Below are 13,582 nucleotides of genomic sequence, written 5' to 3' on the forward strand. Positions count from 1 at the left end.
CCAAACCCAAGATCAAGCTATCCCACTCCCTATCACTCTGGTGTGCTCCATGTGCCTACCCAATAACTGCTTGAAAGTGCCTAAAGTGTCCAACTCCACTATCAAAACAAGCAGTGCATTCCACACCCCAACCACTCTTTGCGTAAAGAATCTACCTCAGACATCTCTCCTATATCTCCCACCATGAACCTTATAGTTATGCCCCCTAGTAACAGCTGCATCCACCCGAGGAAATAGAGTCTGCGCATCCATTCTATCTATCTGCCTCATCATCTTATAAATCTCTATTAAGTCGCCTCTCATCCTCCTCTGCTCTAAAGAGAAAAGCCCCAGCTCCCTCAACCTTTCCTCATAAGACCTACCTTCCAAACCAGGCAGCATCCTCATCAATCTCCTCTGCACTCTCTCCGATGCTTCCACATCCTTCTTATAGTGAGGTGACCAGAACTGCGCACAATATTCCAAACGTGGTCTTACCAAGGTCTTGTATAGTTGCAGCATATTCATCTTTGTCATCCACTTCCTTGTCTCTCTACATGCCATCGTGAGACACCCCTTCAGCCCCACAACTACTCCTTGCATAGCCCTCCTTCCACATTGTCACTTGTCTTAATAGGCCACCCCTTGGGTTAAACTCCAGACTTTTGTTGCAGTGGCTGCATGAACCCTGCCACACAGTCCTGCCTAGAGCCTGTGGCACCAGAGCAAGGACTCACAAGCTTCAGACTCAGTACTGATCTGCTGAGTGACAAAGCAGTGGCCATGGGTCTAGCAGCATGGTGCTGTCCATGAAGACCAGCTCAACGTGAATATGCAGGCAGGAAATGATCTGCCCCCCACAGAGTGATATATAGCGCATCAAAGGCAGTGTAGCACCAAGGCAGAAAGTTGTTGCACTCATCCTGAAGTTTCTGGCGAGCTGAGGACTGCCTTCTATATGCCATTCATTAGTAACCAGGTTTGATGCCAACATAAATTGCCGCTGACGTGCTGCAAGATTGAAAAGCCTGATGGGATGCTGATGACCAGCTGTTTTAATGAGCATTCATGAGATACAAATGCTGCCATTGGAGAAATTGCAACATGATTTTGCGATAGCGGGTTTTAGACTTATTCGCTTCCGCCAGATTCACTGCATCTGCCTGACTCCAATCCTGCTATAGGCTGGTTAGGAGCATTCCATCCATAGCTTCCCACTCTCTGTTTCCCTCCTTAATTGAAAATCTTATACCAACTATTTTCCAATTGACGGGGACCCGCCAATTTTGGAAGACTATGACCAATGCATCTACTATTTCAGCAGCCACTACTTTTAAAACTCTATTATACAGATCCTATTATAATAACCCTATTATATTTAGACCTGAAAACTTGTCAGCCTTTAAGTTTTAATAGACATCCCAGCACCTTATCCCTCATGTTCCTCGCTCCTGTTCCTCTCTTAAGTTTTGGGTTTCTTTGGAAAGTTCTTGAAGTTAACTTCAGTGAAGGTAGACAAGAAATACATGTCCTCTATCATATCGTATATAAACCCGACTCTGCAGAAGGAGACCATTTGGTCCATTGAATCTGCACCGACAACATTCCCACTCAGGCCCTATACCTGTAACCCCATGTATTTAACCCGTTAATCTCTCTAATCTACACATCCTGGGACTCTCAGGGGCAATTTAGCGTGACCAATTAGCCTAATCTGCACATCTTTAGATGGAGGGAGGATACCGGAGCATCCAGAGGAAACCTATGCAGACATGGGGAGAATGTGCAAACTCCGCCCAGTGATGCAAGCCGGGAATTGAACCAGGGTTCCTGAAACTGTGAGGCAGCAGTGCTAACCACTGTGCCACCATGCCACCCGCTCCTGTTCAATACCTCCTCCATTTCCTTGTTTTCCTTTATCAGTTCCTCTCCCCTTCCCCCGCCCTGCCAAAAGACTTACTCTCCACAGGACCATTATGAGCTTTAATTACTCTTTCCCTATTAAAATACTTGTGAAGACTGTTACTGTCTGTTTTAATGTTACTAGCTAGCTTTCTTTTGTTCACAGCTTTCTCCCTTTTTATTGTTAGCCTTTGTTTACTTTTAAAATCTGACCAATCTTCTGACCTACCACTATCCTACCACTTTGCAGATGTGTAGTGTTTCTTTCAATGAGACAATTTCTAACTACTTCATTCAGTCATGGATGATGCATCCTTCTTGGAGAGTCTTTCTGTCTTACTGGGATAAATCTTTGCTGAGGTTATTAAACATCTCCTTAAAAGATTGCCACTACATCTCAATCTTCTTACCTTTTAAACTGTTTTCCCAGTTCACTTCAGCTAGCCTTTGCTTTTGTACCATTATATTCTTATTCAGGTTTAAAACACTAGGCTTAGACCCACACTTAACCTCTTCAAACCAAATGTAAAATTATTGGTGTCAACTAGAGGTTCCTTTAATTTGAGGGTGTTGATGAATCCTGTTTCATCCCTCATTACAGATCTAGACTACCTTGCTTCCTGGTTGGCTCAAGCATGCTCTAAGTTATCTCTCAAACACTCTATGAATTAGTTTTATAGTTATTTTTGCCAATCCGATTCTTCCAATCTACATATAGATCAAAGTCACCTACCATTATTGCAGTAGCTTCATTACACACTGCAATTCTACAGCGTAATTATTATTAAGGGGCCTATAATCTACTCCCACAAGTGACTTCTTACTTTTCCTATTCTTTATCTGTATCCAAACTGATTTTGCATCTTGCTCTTCGAGCTGTCACCTTTTGCTACTATACAAATGTAATGATGACATCTTTAACAGAGCTATCCCATCCTATATTCCAGTCCTAGCCTTGGTCAGCCTATAACCATGTCTCTTGAATGGTTTTCTCCAGTTTCCACAGTTTGTTTATACACTTTCCCCACTATTGGTGCTAGTGCCTCATGAATAAATCCCATTTCCCCCACATCAGCATTTGAACCACACGTTCATTTCTCTAATCTTATTTATCATATACCCATTTCCTTGTGGCTCAGGTAATAAGCCTGAGATTGGCCTACTATCTGGTTCACCTCCACCAGCATTACCCCTTTGGACTGTGCCAGTCATGATCTTATTGTGGATTATCACAGTGGCATGATTCTTAACTTGAAATGTGGCTCAAGGACAGTGATAATTTTCACTTTCTTAAGGCCTTATCACTGTCATAATTTGGCTTCACCCCCTACTGTTCTGGAAGCTATTATTCCTTTGAGCACCTCAAAGCTATTATTCCTTTCTTGCTGCTCACCTCCCCTTTAAAAGTTGCATTGCCAGAGAGCTTTACAGCATGGAAGCAGGCCCTCGGGCCCAATTTGTCCAGTTTTAACTACTAAGCTAATCTCAATTGCCCACATTTGGCCCATATCCCTCTATACTCATCTTACGCATGTAACTGTCTAAATGCTTTTTAAAAGACAAAATTTTACCTGCCTCTGCTACTGCCTCTGGCAGCTCGTTCCAGACGTTCACTGCCCTTGGTGTGAAAAGATTGCCCTTCTGGACCCTTTAGTATCTCTCTCTCCTCACCTTAACCTATGCCCTCTAATTTTAGACTCCCCTACCTTTGGGGAAAAAGTATTGACTATCTAGCTGATCTAGGCCCCTCATTATTTTATAGACCTCTATAAGATCACCCCTAAGCCTTCTCTCCTCCAGGGAAAGAAAAGTTCTAGTCTATCCAGCCTCTCCTTATAACTCAAGCCATCAAGTCCCAGTATTATACCAGTAAATCTTTTCTGCACTCTTTCTAGTTTAATAATATCCTTTCTATAATAGGATGATCAGCACTGTACACAATATGCCAAGTGTGGTCTTAGCAATGTCTTGTACAACTTCAATAAGGTGTCCCAACTCCTGTATTCAATGTTCTGACCAATAAAACCAAGCATGCCGAATGCCTTCTTCGCTCTGTCCACCTGTGGCTCCACTTCCTATCACATCCATTGTCTATTGCAGTCCCAAGCCATCGTTCAAGTTTATAACCAGATTTCATGTCACGAGAAACTCCTTATCCTCAGTGATTCCAGGTTCAATCTCACCTCTTCCCTATGAATTCACAACCCTCCTGCCTCTCAGAGTTGAGAGAAGGTTCGCTCAACTGATGGGATGCAGTTGTTACCTTAGGAGCAAAGATTGAGCAGGTTGGACCTCTACCTCTAAAAATTTAGAAGAATGAGAGGTGATCTTATCGAAGCATATAAGCTTCTGAGGAGACTTGATAGGATGGATATTGGAAGGATGTTTATCCTTTTGGGGGAGTCTAGAACTAGGGGATTGTGTTTAAAACTTCAGAGTCTCACATTTCAGACAGAGAAGAGACTTTTTTTCTTCGAGAGTCATGAATTTTCAACCCCAAGAGTAGTGGAGGCTGGGTCATTGAATATTTTGAAGACTGAGTTAGATAGATATTTGATTGACAAAGGAGTTGAGATTTATGGGGAAAGATAGGAAAGTGGAGTTGAGTTCCTGAATATATAAAGGCAATAGCAGGTGGGAAAAGCAGCATTGAAGCCTCTGACGGTGGCATTCTCCACCTGATCGCCCTGGACTTAGTTAAAAAGAAGCAAGGGGCAGACCCCATGACATCTCGCTGGTAGGGTGGGCTCTGATTAAGCCTGCCCTCCCAGCAACTCCGTTCTTTGAAGATCGGGGCACTGTTTTTAATGCACAGAAGTTAACAAGGAACCCTCCTCTCCCCCATAGACACAGTACAGCATCCCAGGGTAGTGCCCTGGACTTGACCCTCTCCCCTCTGAGGGAGCACCTGAGCTCCTCTGGGAGTTCTAGACATCAGGTGCACACCTCAGGAGACCAGGTGTGATTCACACCGGTCTGTCTTCACACTGACTTGAATGGGTTTTCTTATGGGTGTGGAGGGGGTTGCGATTCAGGCCTGATAGTGTGATGGTAATGTATGAAGATGACTTTCCCAATGCCACTGACAGGGTTGGGGACAATAGCATCATGCGTTTACATCAGTGTGAAATGTGACTCAGCTCTCAGTGCCAAACCCGTCCAAAAAAAATCCCGGCTGAGATCACAATCCAATCAGCCATGATTTTATTGAATGGCACAGTGTTCTTCAAGCACCAAATGACTTACTTTTGCTCTTAATCTAAATATCTCTTTCAGGTGAGCTCAGTCAGACTGAAAGCCAACATTTCCCATGGCCCCCGTATTTCGTGCTTTTGATTGCAGGCAGGGCCATCACTGACCACTTCCTTTTGTCCCTCACCACTTGCATCCTTCTTGACACACATCCAATTTCACTTCTGTCTGTTTCCTCACTTGATTATTTACAACCGCACTTTCAATTTCTCAACTGCCTAACCTTTGGCCTTCCAGTCATCGCAGAGGTGTTGATTTTCTCAATTATCCCCTCATTTGTGCCTTTGAGACACTCGTTCACAGCAAAACCTAGCTATTTCCTTACTTAAGGGCCCTTCCTTTGCTCCCTTTGGCTCAAAGAACAAACCCTTTAGCATATTTGATGCAAAGCTCTAGTTCTGGCATTATTTCCCAGCTCTGGAGCCTCAGTCTCCTCTTCCAAAACTAACCACGAGCACCCGGGAGGCAGAAAATAACATATGACTTATTTTCTCTGAAGCCAGTTGTTTCCGTGAGCTTTGTTCTTAGCCACTCTCAAATTCACTCTGCTGCCTTTGCTGCTACTCCCTACCCGTACACCTCCCCTCCCTTGCCTGCCTCCCTCCCCTGTCTGCCCACCTCTCTCCCCTGCCCACTTGCCTCCCCTGCCTGTGCTCCCCCTCCACCCCCGTGATCATCCCCCATCTGCTCCACTAGCCTTGGACCTTTCTTTCTCTAGTTTCCCTCCTATCTCCCTCTTCGCCACTATTGATCTCATCATCCCCATGACACTTCACGGTTTCTCTTCCCTTAACCCAAAGCTCACTAAGCTGCTGACCATCTCCCTTCCCATGCCCCTTTCATGCTGCCATTGTAAATGGTACCCTTTCCATTAGTGCTGCTACCTTTCAAAGCACCTATTAACCCCCACAACTCAGAACACCCACCCTTATCCCTCTTTCCCCATCTCCAAACTTATTGAATATGTTGAATTTCTCCAATCAGGTTAGCTTACTGCAAAACACTCTAACCAACTTCACAATGCCATCCTCTGTGAATGTGGTGCATTATCTGACATGCATCATTATGAAGTGCTTCGAAAGGTTAGTCATAGCATGAATCAATTCCGGCCTCCTGGACTACCTGGATCCACTACAGTTTGCCTACTGCTGCAACAAGTCCACAGCAGATGCCATCTCCCTGGCCCTGCACTCAACCCTGGAACATCTAGATAACAAGGACACCTCTGTCAGACTCCTGTTTATTGACTACAGCCCAACCTTCAACACTATTATTTCCATTAAACTCATTTCCAAACTCCGTGGCCTGGGCCTCAGCACCTCCCTCTGCGACTGGATAGAACATAGAACAGTACAGCACAGTACAGGCCCTTCGGCTCTCGATGTTGTGCCGAGCTATGTCCGAACCCAAGATCAAGCTATCCCACTCCCTATCATTCTGGCGTGTTCCACGTACCTATCCAATAACTGCTTGAAAGTTCCTAAAGTGTCCACTGTCACAGCAGGCAGTGCATTCCACACCCCAATTACTCTCTGAGTAAAGAATCTCCCTCGGACATTCCTCCTATATCTCCCACCATGACCCTTATAGTTATGCCCCCTTATTTGCACTTTCTCCAAAGCATCCATGTTCTTCTGGTTGTGTGGTGACCAGAATTGCATGCAATATTTCAAGTGCGATATAACTAAAGTCTCATTGCCCTCCTACATCTCTGACATGGTGGATCACATCATTCTGCTTCAATCCCTCTTCTTCATTGTCTCAATCTAAATTAATGGCTCTTCTCATATCAACTCACTCTTAACTATCTGACTTTAGCCAGACATATCGAGCATTAGATCCTCATATTGCTCTTGTGTTGTTATTTCCAGAGTTACAAAGAATCTAGTCTTGGCCCCCTTCTCTACTTCAACAGTATACTGTCCTTTGGTATTGTCATCTCCAGATATGGTGTCAGCTTCCACAAGTAGCCGATGATACCCATCTCTATCTCCACCACCTTTTTTCTGTTATCTCAGTGTTATCAAACTGCTCATCTTATTCCTGTTTCAGTTGCAGCTTCCTTCAACTAACATTGGGATGACCAAGCCATTGTCTTCAGCCCCTGCCACAAACTACATATTGCCATCAATCTGATCACCCTCATAGCCACTGTCTCAGGCTGCCCAGAATGTTCACAGCTTGGCGATCTATTCCAATCTGAGCAGAGTTTCTGACTCCAGATTCTCTCCATTACAGACTAGCTACATCCATTTCTGTAACAGCACCCTCCATCAACTCATCTGATGCTAAAGTGTTTGGTATTTACCTATTACAATGCCTCCAACCCTTAGCCTGTCTACAAACTGCAGTTCTTTCAAATCCCGTGTCCTTGGAAAGTTTTTAATGAGAGGCACTACACAAATGCAAGTTGTTAGGGTTCCATGTCAACATAATTGCAGTGAAGTCTAAAATATCTTTTAAAGTAATGGAAAATCAATTACAATATTTATAGAAAAACTAAAATTGATAATGACTTCAAAAATGCATGCTCATTTAAATTTAAAGTAACGTTTATTTATTAGTCACAAGTAAGGCATACATTAACACTGCAATGGAATTACTGTGAAATTCCCCTAATTGCCACACTCCGACACCTGTACGAGTATCCTGAGGGAGAATTTAGCGTGGCCAGTGCACCTAACCAGCACGTCTTTTGGCCTGTGGGAGGAAACCCATGCAAACACGGGGAAAACATGCAAACTCCACACAGACAGTGACCCAAGCTAGGAATTGAACCTGGATCCCTGGTGCTGTGAGGCAGCAATGCTAATCACTGTGCCGCCCCTGAGAAAATTTGAGCAAATTCTGGGCATTCGAAGTTTAATTACTGGTCGATATTTATAATGCAGCCATTGTGGTTCCATCTTATGGAAATGGTGTTAGCGATAGATTTTGTTGACAGCATAAATGTACATTAAGTCCTACTATTTTACAAAAATACGTGGGGGAGCAGTTCTAAAATGCATGAAAGTCTTTTCTTAATATCAGGCATTATAGCAGATTTTATCTCCCATGCTTATCTGATCTTATAATTTATTGTTAAATGTCGGCTAACATGCTGAAGACGTTGAGATTGTGCTGTAAACTTCAGCAGACAAGTTTCAATGGTTTATTAATGTGATCTCAGTCTCCTGATATGTTATTTTCTTTGAATTTATTCCAGCATTTAGTGTTAGTTACTCAGAAGGACAGTAAGGATGCTCTGGCAGACAGTAATAGATACTCAGACTCTTGATTTAAAATTCATTTTTTGACCAGCAGCATTATAGGATGACATGATTTCAGATGTACTGATTTAAGAATTTATCTCACTGATTGATGCAGAGAAATGTAACTTCTGTAGATTTAACATATCTTTATAGATGTCTGTTACTCTTCATTAGTTTATTATCGAGCTAAGAATGCATATGACTACCACAAACAGATTTTGCACTTGCACTTGTGCTAATTCATATTTATCTATTCAGTTGCCGGCAAGCTGTTCACCTGGTGATGACTTGTTGATCCCACATCTGGCTCATTGCACGGTGGAAGACTTGTTTCTACTAATGGGAAAAGAATTAGAGAATGTACAGGAGGTACCTGTTGGCAATGTGCTAGGTAAGACTTTACAGTTGGTTTTTTGTCACCACTTTGTTGGTTTTTGTGGAAAATGTATAGGTGGAATGGGTAATGGCACATCTATCACAAAGAAACCTTATAGAGATTGAATTTGGAAGTACCCTATAAAATTATGAAAGCTATTATTTCATTTCATTCCTCCACTTTCCTCTTATTCTAGTTAACACAGATTTTAGTAAATATGGTATAGGCTATAGTAAATTTCCTGTATCCAGTGATGGGTGAATCTTTGTTGCATTTACAATATTTGGTTTTGTCGTGAGCTGTATCGAATGGAGAGCTGTTTATGCGGTGTTCCCTGTTCACATACATTATAGCATAACTCTGTGGATGGGAGTAGATTGTTCTGGGAGTCTAATGCACAAGAGACCAGAAACAGAAGTTGGAGGGACTGTTGTCGGTTAGAAGGGGGTCACAGAAAAAGTGAGGAGTGCGGCCATAAAGAGATTAAAACTTGTGGATCAGAATTTTAAATTTGAGATTGAGGGTTAGCGCAGATCAGCGAGAACAGGGACTCCACCTGGGTTGAAATGCAGGCGGGAGAATTTTGGATGAAAGGAAGTTGATAGAGGAAAGATATCTGACCAGGAAAGCATTGGAATAATCGATGGTGACTAAGACATGAATGACAAGAGATGATAATATATCTGTGAGATGGAACAGATGATAATATATCTGTAAGATTCTGTATTTTTCAGCATCAGCAAGGCATGTAATATTCTTACCACAGTAATCTGATATATAGCTATAGTAAATTTCCTGTATTCAGTGATGGGTGAATCGCTGTTGCATTTGCAATATTTAGTTTTGTCATGGACTGTATTGAATAAAGAGCTGACGACGCAGTGTTCCAACTGAGAAAGCAGCAAGGTAGATAAAACTAAACTGGAAATTGAGTGAATCTTTAATTGGAACATTGTGTTGCATGTTCTGTTACTTTGGGTCATGAAGCTGACCTAAAGCTGGCTGGATGTTTTTCTCCCTGCAGGATTGAGAGTTTCAGTCAGACTGTTTACTGCATCTGCACTGAGATGAACCTTTATAATCAAGTGATTATATCACCATGCAGACAGCAGGTGCACTTCACATATTTAATCATATTAATCCTTAGTTATTTTTGTGGGGAAAAAGTCAAATATCAATTTGATTCAGCAGCGTAATTAAAACAGCCCTTACTATTATTTGTGCTCAAAAACATTTTGAATTAATAGATAATTCAATTTAAGGGACACAATTAAAAGTGTAGGTGGTACTATATTCAGATATACGGTCTTCTGGGAGTGCAGAAGTTTGAATTGAAGAGATATGTAGAAGCTTTTCATCTTGCACTCACAGGGACACTTTGCAAGAATATAAGGGGCAAACAGCAATTTATACTGTTTGAGAAGAAAATGCTGATTAGTTGGCAAGTGACTCTGGTTGAGGCATTGCCATGAGAATGCACCAGTTGATGGTGACTGACAGTTAACTGCCAAGCATCATTTGAAATTTTAACCAGGCAGCTTGAACCTAATTGATCAAGGCATTGCCCTAGGGAATGAATCAACAAGTGGCTGTCGCTTATTTTGTTTAGCTGAAACAAGCATAATGTGTGTACACATTCTTTCAGTCCACATAAAACAGGGCCCTGTGTATTAAAACATGTAGCTTCCAGTACACACACATGCACCACGTAGCAAGCCTGACTGTCAGTATCAAATTGGTAGAGTCTGTACCTTGCCCATTGAAAACAGCAACTGGGACATGCTATTTGATAAATGTGGTAAAAGAACGTGGTATCTGAATTCGAGTGGCATTGCGATCCAAGGTGCATAGGTCATACGTCGCAAAGTCGGCTGAATTGTATCTGGTTGTGCCTGACCAGCCCAACATTGGATGTGATTCTGCAATTGAGGATCGTTTAGCAAATGTCCAATGTGCCAAAAATTATGCCGACAACCAATTTAAGATCAGCAGTGTGGCACATTTGTATGTACTGGAAGCTACACACATGGTTATGTCGTCAGCGTCAAGTTAGCTCAGTTGGCTGAATGGCTGGTTTGTGATAGAGTGCCACCAACAGCTCTGGTTCAATTCCCATACCAACTGAGACTATTCATGAAGGTCCCATCTTCTTAATCTTCCCCCTCGCCTGAGGTGTGGTGACCCTCAGGTTAATCACCACCAGTCAGCAACTTATCATCATCTTGGACTGTGGCGACTTTATACTATTATACAGGCCCTTTTCTTTGCAGATAGAATGAACATGTACACACACTGTGCCTATTCCAGCTGAACAAATAAGTGACAGCCATTCGTTTGCAATGCCATGACCAATCAGGTTCAAGCTGCCCGTTTAAAATTTCAACAATACTTGGCAGTTAACTGTTAGTTACTATCAACTCGTGCATTCTCCATGGCAATGCTTCTACTAATTGTAGCCCTCTTGCCAATGAACCTTTGTCTTCTTGTAAAGTATAAATTGTCATTTACTTTTCCCTTTCATTGATTTTCTTGCAAAGTGTCCTGATGAGTGCAAGGCGAAGAACTTCGGCATGTCTCTTTTTCAGCAACATTCAGACAGGACTTGCAAACGAGATTAGATATTTTATAATTACATTAAGGAGAAGAGATTAACTGGGGAAAGAGTAACGCCTATTGGAGACCAAGGGGACAATCTGCGTGTGAAGGCACAGGACATTGGAAGGCTGTTAAATTAATACTGCTCATCGGTCTTCACTCAGGAAAAAGAGAATGTAGGTATTGGATTCAGGAAAAGGGAGTGTGAGGAACTTGCAGAGATTGACATAGAAAACAAAGAGGTATTGGAGGCTCTGACGGGGCTTTTAAATGGACAAATCTCCAGGCCCTGATGAATTGCATCCCAGGCTGCTTGTGAGAAGGACAGCAGGGGTTCTGACACAAATTTTTAATTCCTCTCTGGGGAAATACATAAGAACTAGAGGATGACTAATGTGCTCCCACTTTTCAAGGAGGGTGGTAGAGATGAACCAGGAAATTACAGATGGTGAGTCTCACATCAGTGGTAGGGAAACTATTGGACAAAATTCTGAAGGAGAGAAGTAATCTCCACTTGGAAAGGCATGGGTTAATTAGGGATAATCAGCCTCCCTTTGTCAGAGGGAGGGCATGCCTTATAACTCAGTGGTAGTGGTAGGAGATAATGTTGGAGCTGTATGGAACATTAGTTAGGCCACAGCTGGAGTACTGTGTGCACTTCTGGTCACCTCACTATTAGGAAGGATGTAATTGCACTAGAAGGGATGCAGAGGAGATTCACCAGGATATTGCCTTGGATGGAGCATTTGCGCTATAAGGAGAGATTGGATAGGCTTGGATTGTTTTCTTTAGAACAGAGAAGGCTGAGGGGGAACATGATTGAGGTGAGTAAGATTATGAAGGGTCGGGGTGGAGTGACTAGGAACCTGGTCAAACATGAGGGGGCATTGTTTTAGCATAAGGGGCAGGAGAGGGGATTTGAGAAAACATTTTTTCATGCAGAAAGTATTGGGAACCTGGAATACACTGCCTGGGAATGTAGTGAAAGCTGGAAGTCTTACAACCTTTGCAAAATATTTGGATGAGCCCTTGAAATATCATAACATATCGTATGTGACAAGTGCTGGAAAATGGGATTAGCGTGACTTTAGTGCTGGTTATTCTAGATTTGATGGGCCAAAGGACCTTTCCTGCATTGTATGACTCTATGATCTAACCCTAGCACAGTGACCAATGGTGTTCTCTTTGACAATAGTGTATTATCTCTCCGTGATCTCTCTACTGGCTGGGATGTGATCAATCACACCTCCTTCTTTTCAATGTCCCTTCTCCAATACCTTCTCCATGTGACTGTGCTCACTTGGGTTCAGTTGCACTAGAGCATCTCCAACAATAGCTTCACTTCCTGACTTCTCACTCCTCCTTCTGGAGTATTCCAAAGTTCTACACTTGAAACATCATAACATTCAAGGATATGGGACAAGTGCCCGGAGATGTGACTTTCCTGGTAGTTATTGTCGTTGCAAACTCGGTGGGCCGAAAGGCCTTTTCTGTGCTGTATGGTTCTAGTACTCTATACAATCCATCAGAGTTGGAATATGAACAAGAAGAGAGGAAAAGAATGGTGTTTGCAGCGGATATAACGCAAATCTTCACTGTCTGGATCTGAATCCAGTTTGAACTGTTAGATAAAAGTGTCCTCTTTCTTTTAACTCTAGAGGATCATATGTGAAGCCGTTTCAACAACCACAACTAAGTAACTGGTAGGTTAGTCTATATAACATTGCCCTTGATAGAGTTTCAGAGAGGCTGGTTAGAAGAATCTTCAGCCCCTTCCTAACAATTGTATACCATGAGAAAAGCTTAACAGTTGGTAACAATAAGAGAAATTAAAAATTGCAGTAGCAGTTCACCTCTTCTATTACTTTCTCAATAAGGTTTAGAAACGGAATTCCAAAGAGTGAGGCTCAGGTACTTGAAAACATAACTGTCAAATCGTGGCTAATGAGAGAAGGAATGCATGAAAAGAAGCAGCGTAATTGGACTGTAGGGCCTGGTAAGGTTTCAAAAAAAGTCAGGATCGCAAGCCTCGGGACAGAATTTAAAATGTCATATTGGGGGAGAGGAGTAGGTAGCCAGTAGCGGACAGTGAAGATATGGGTGATGGGTGAACTGGAACAAGATGAATACCACAGAGTGCTGGAAACATTGGTGTTATTTGAAGACTGGTGGAAAGCATGGCTGGAAGGAGAAGATTGGAAGCTTGGGTCTAAAAGTAACAAAGGCA

The 13,582-nt window shown here is 42.5% G+C and overlaps 1 protein-coding gene across 2 annotated transcripts in view; it reads left to right on the top strand.

The window, feature by feature from the left end:
- The window catches only part of efl1 (elongation factor like GTPase 1), a 320,174-nt gene that overhangs the window by 155,009 nt on the left and 151,583 nt on the right, over positions 1–13,582 (top strand). For both annotated transcript variants that reach the window (XM_080214115.1, XM_080214114.1), the window contains exon 15: positions 8,643–8,775. In XM_080214115.1, coding sequence (XP_080070241.1) covers positions 8,643–8,775 — 133 coding nt within the window. The remainder of the gene's footprint in view (positions 1–8,642; positions 8,776–13,582) is intronic.

The sequence above is a fragment of the Carcharhinus amblyrhynchos genome, chromosome 28 (genome assembly GCF_965287045.1).
Source record: "Carcharhinus amblyrhynchos chromosome 28, sCarAmb.v2.hapA, whole genome shotgun sequence".
Lineage (NCBI taxonomy): Eukaryota > Metazoa > Chordata > Chondrichthyes > Carcharhiniformes > Carcharhinidae > Carcharhinus > Carcharhinus amblyrhynchos.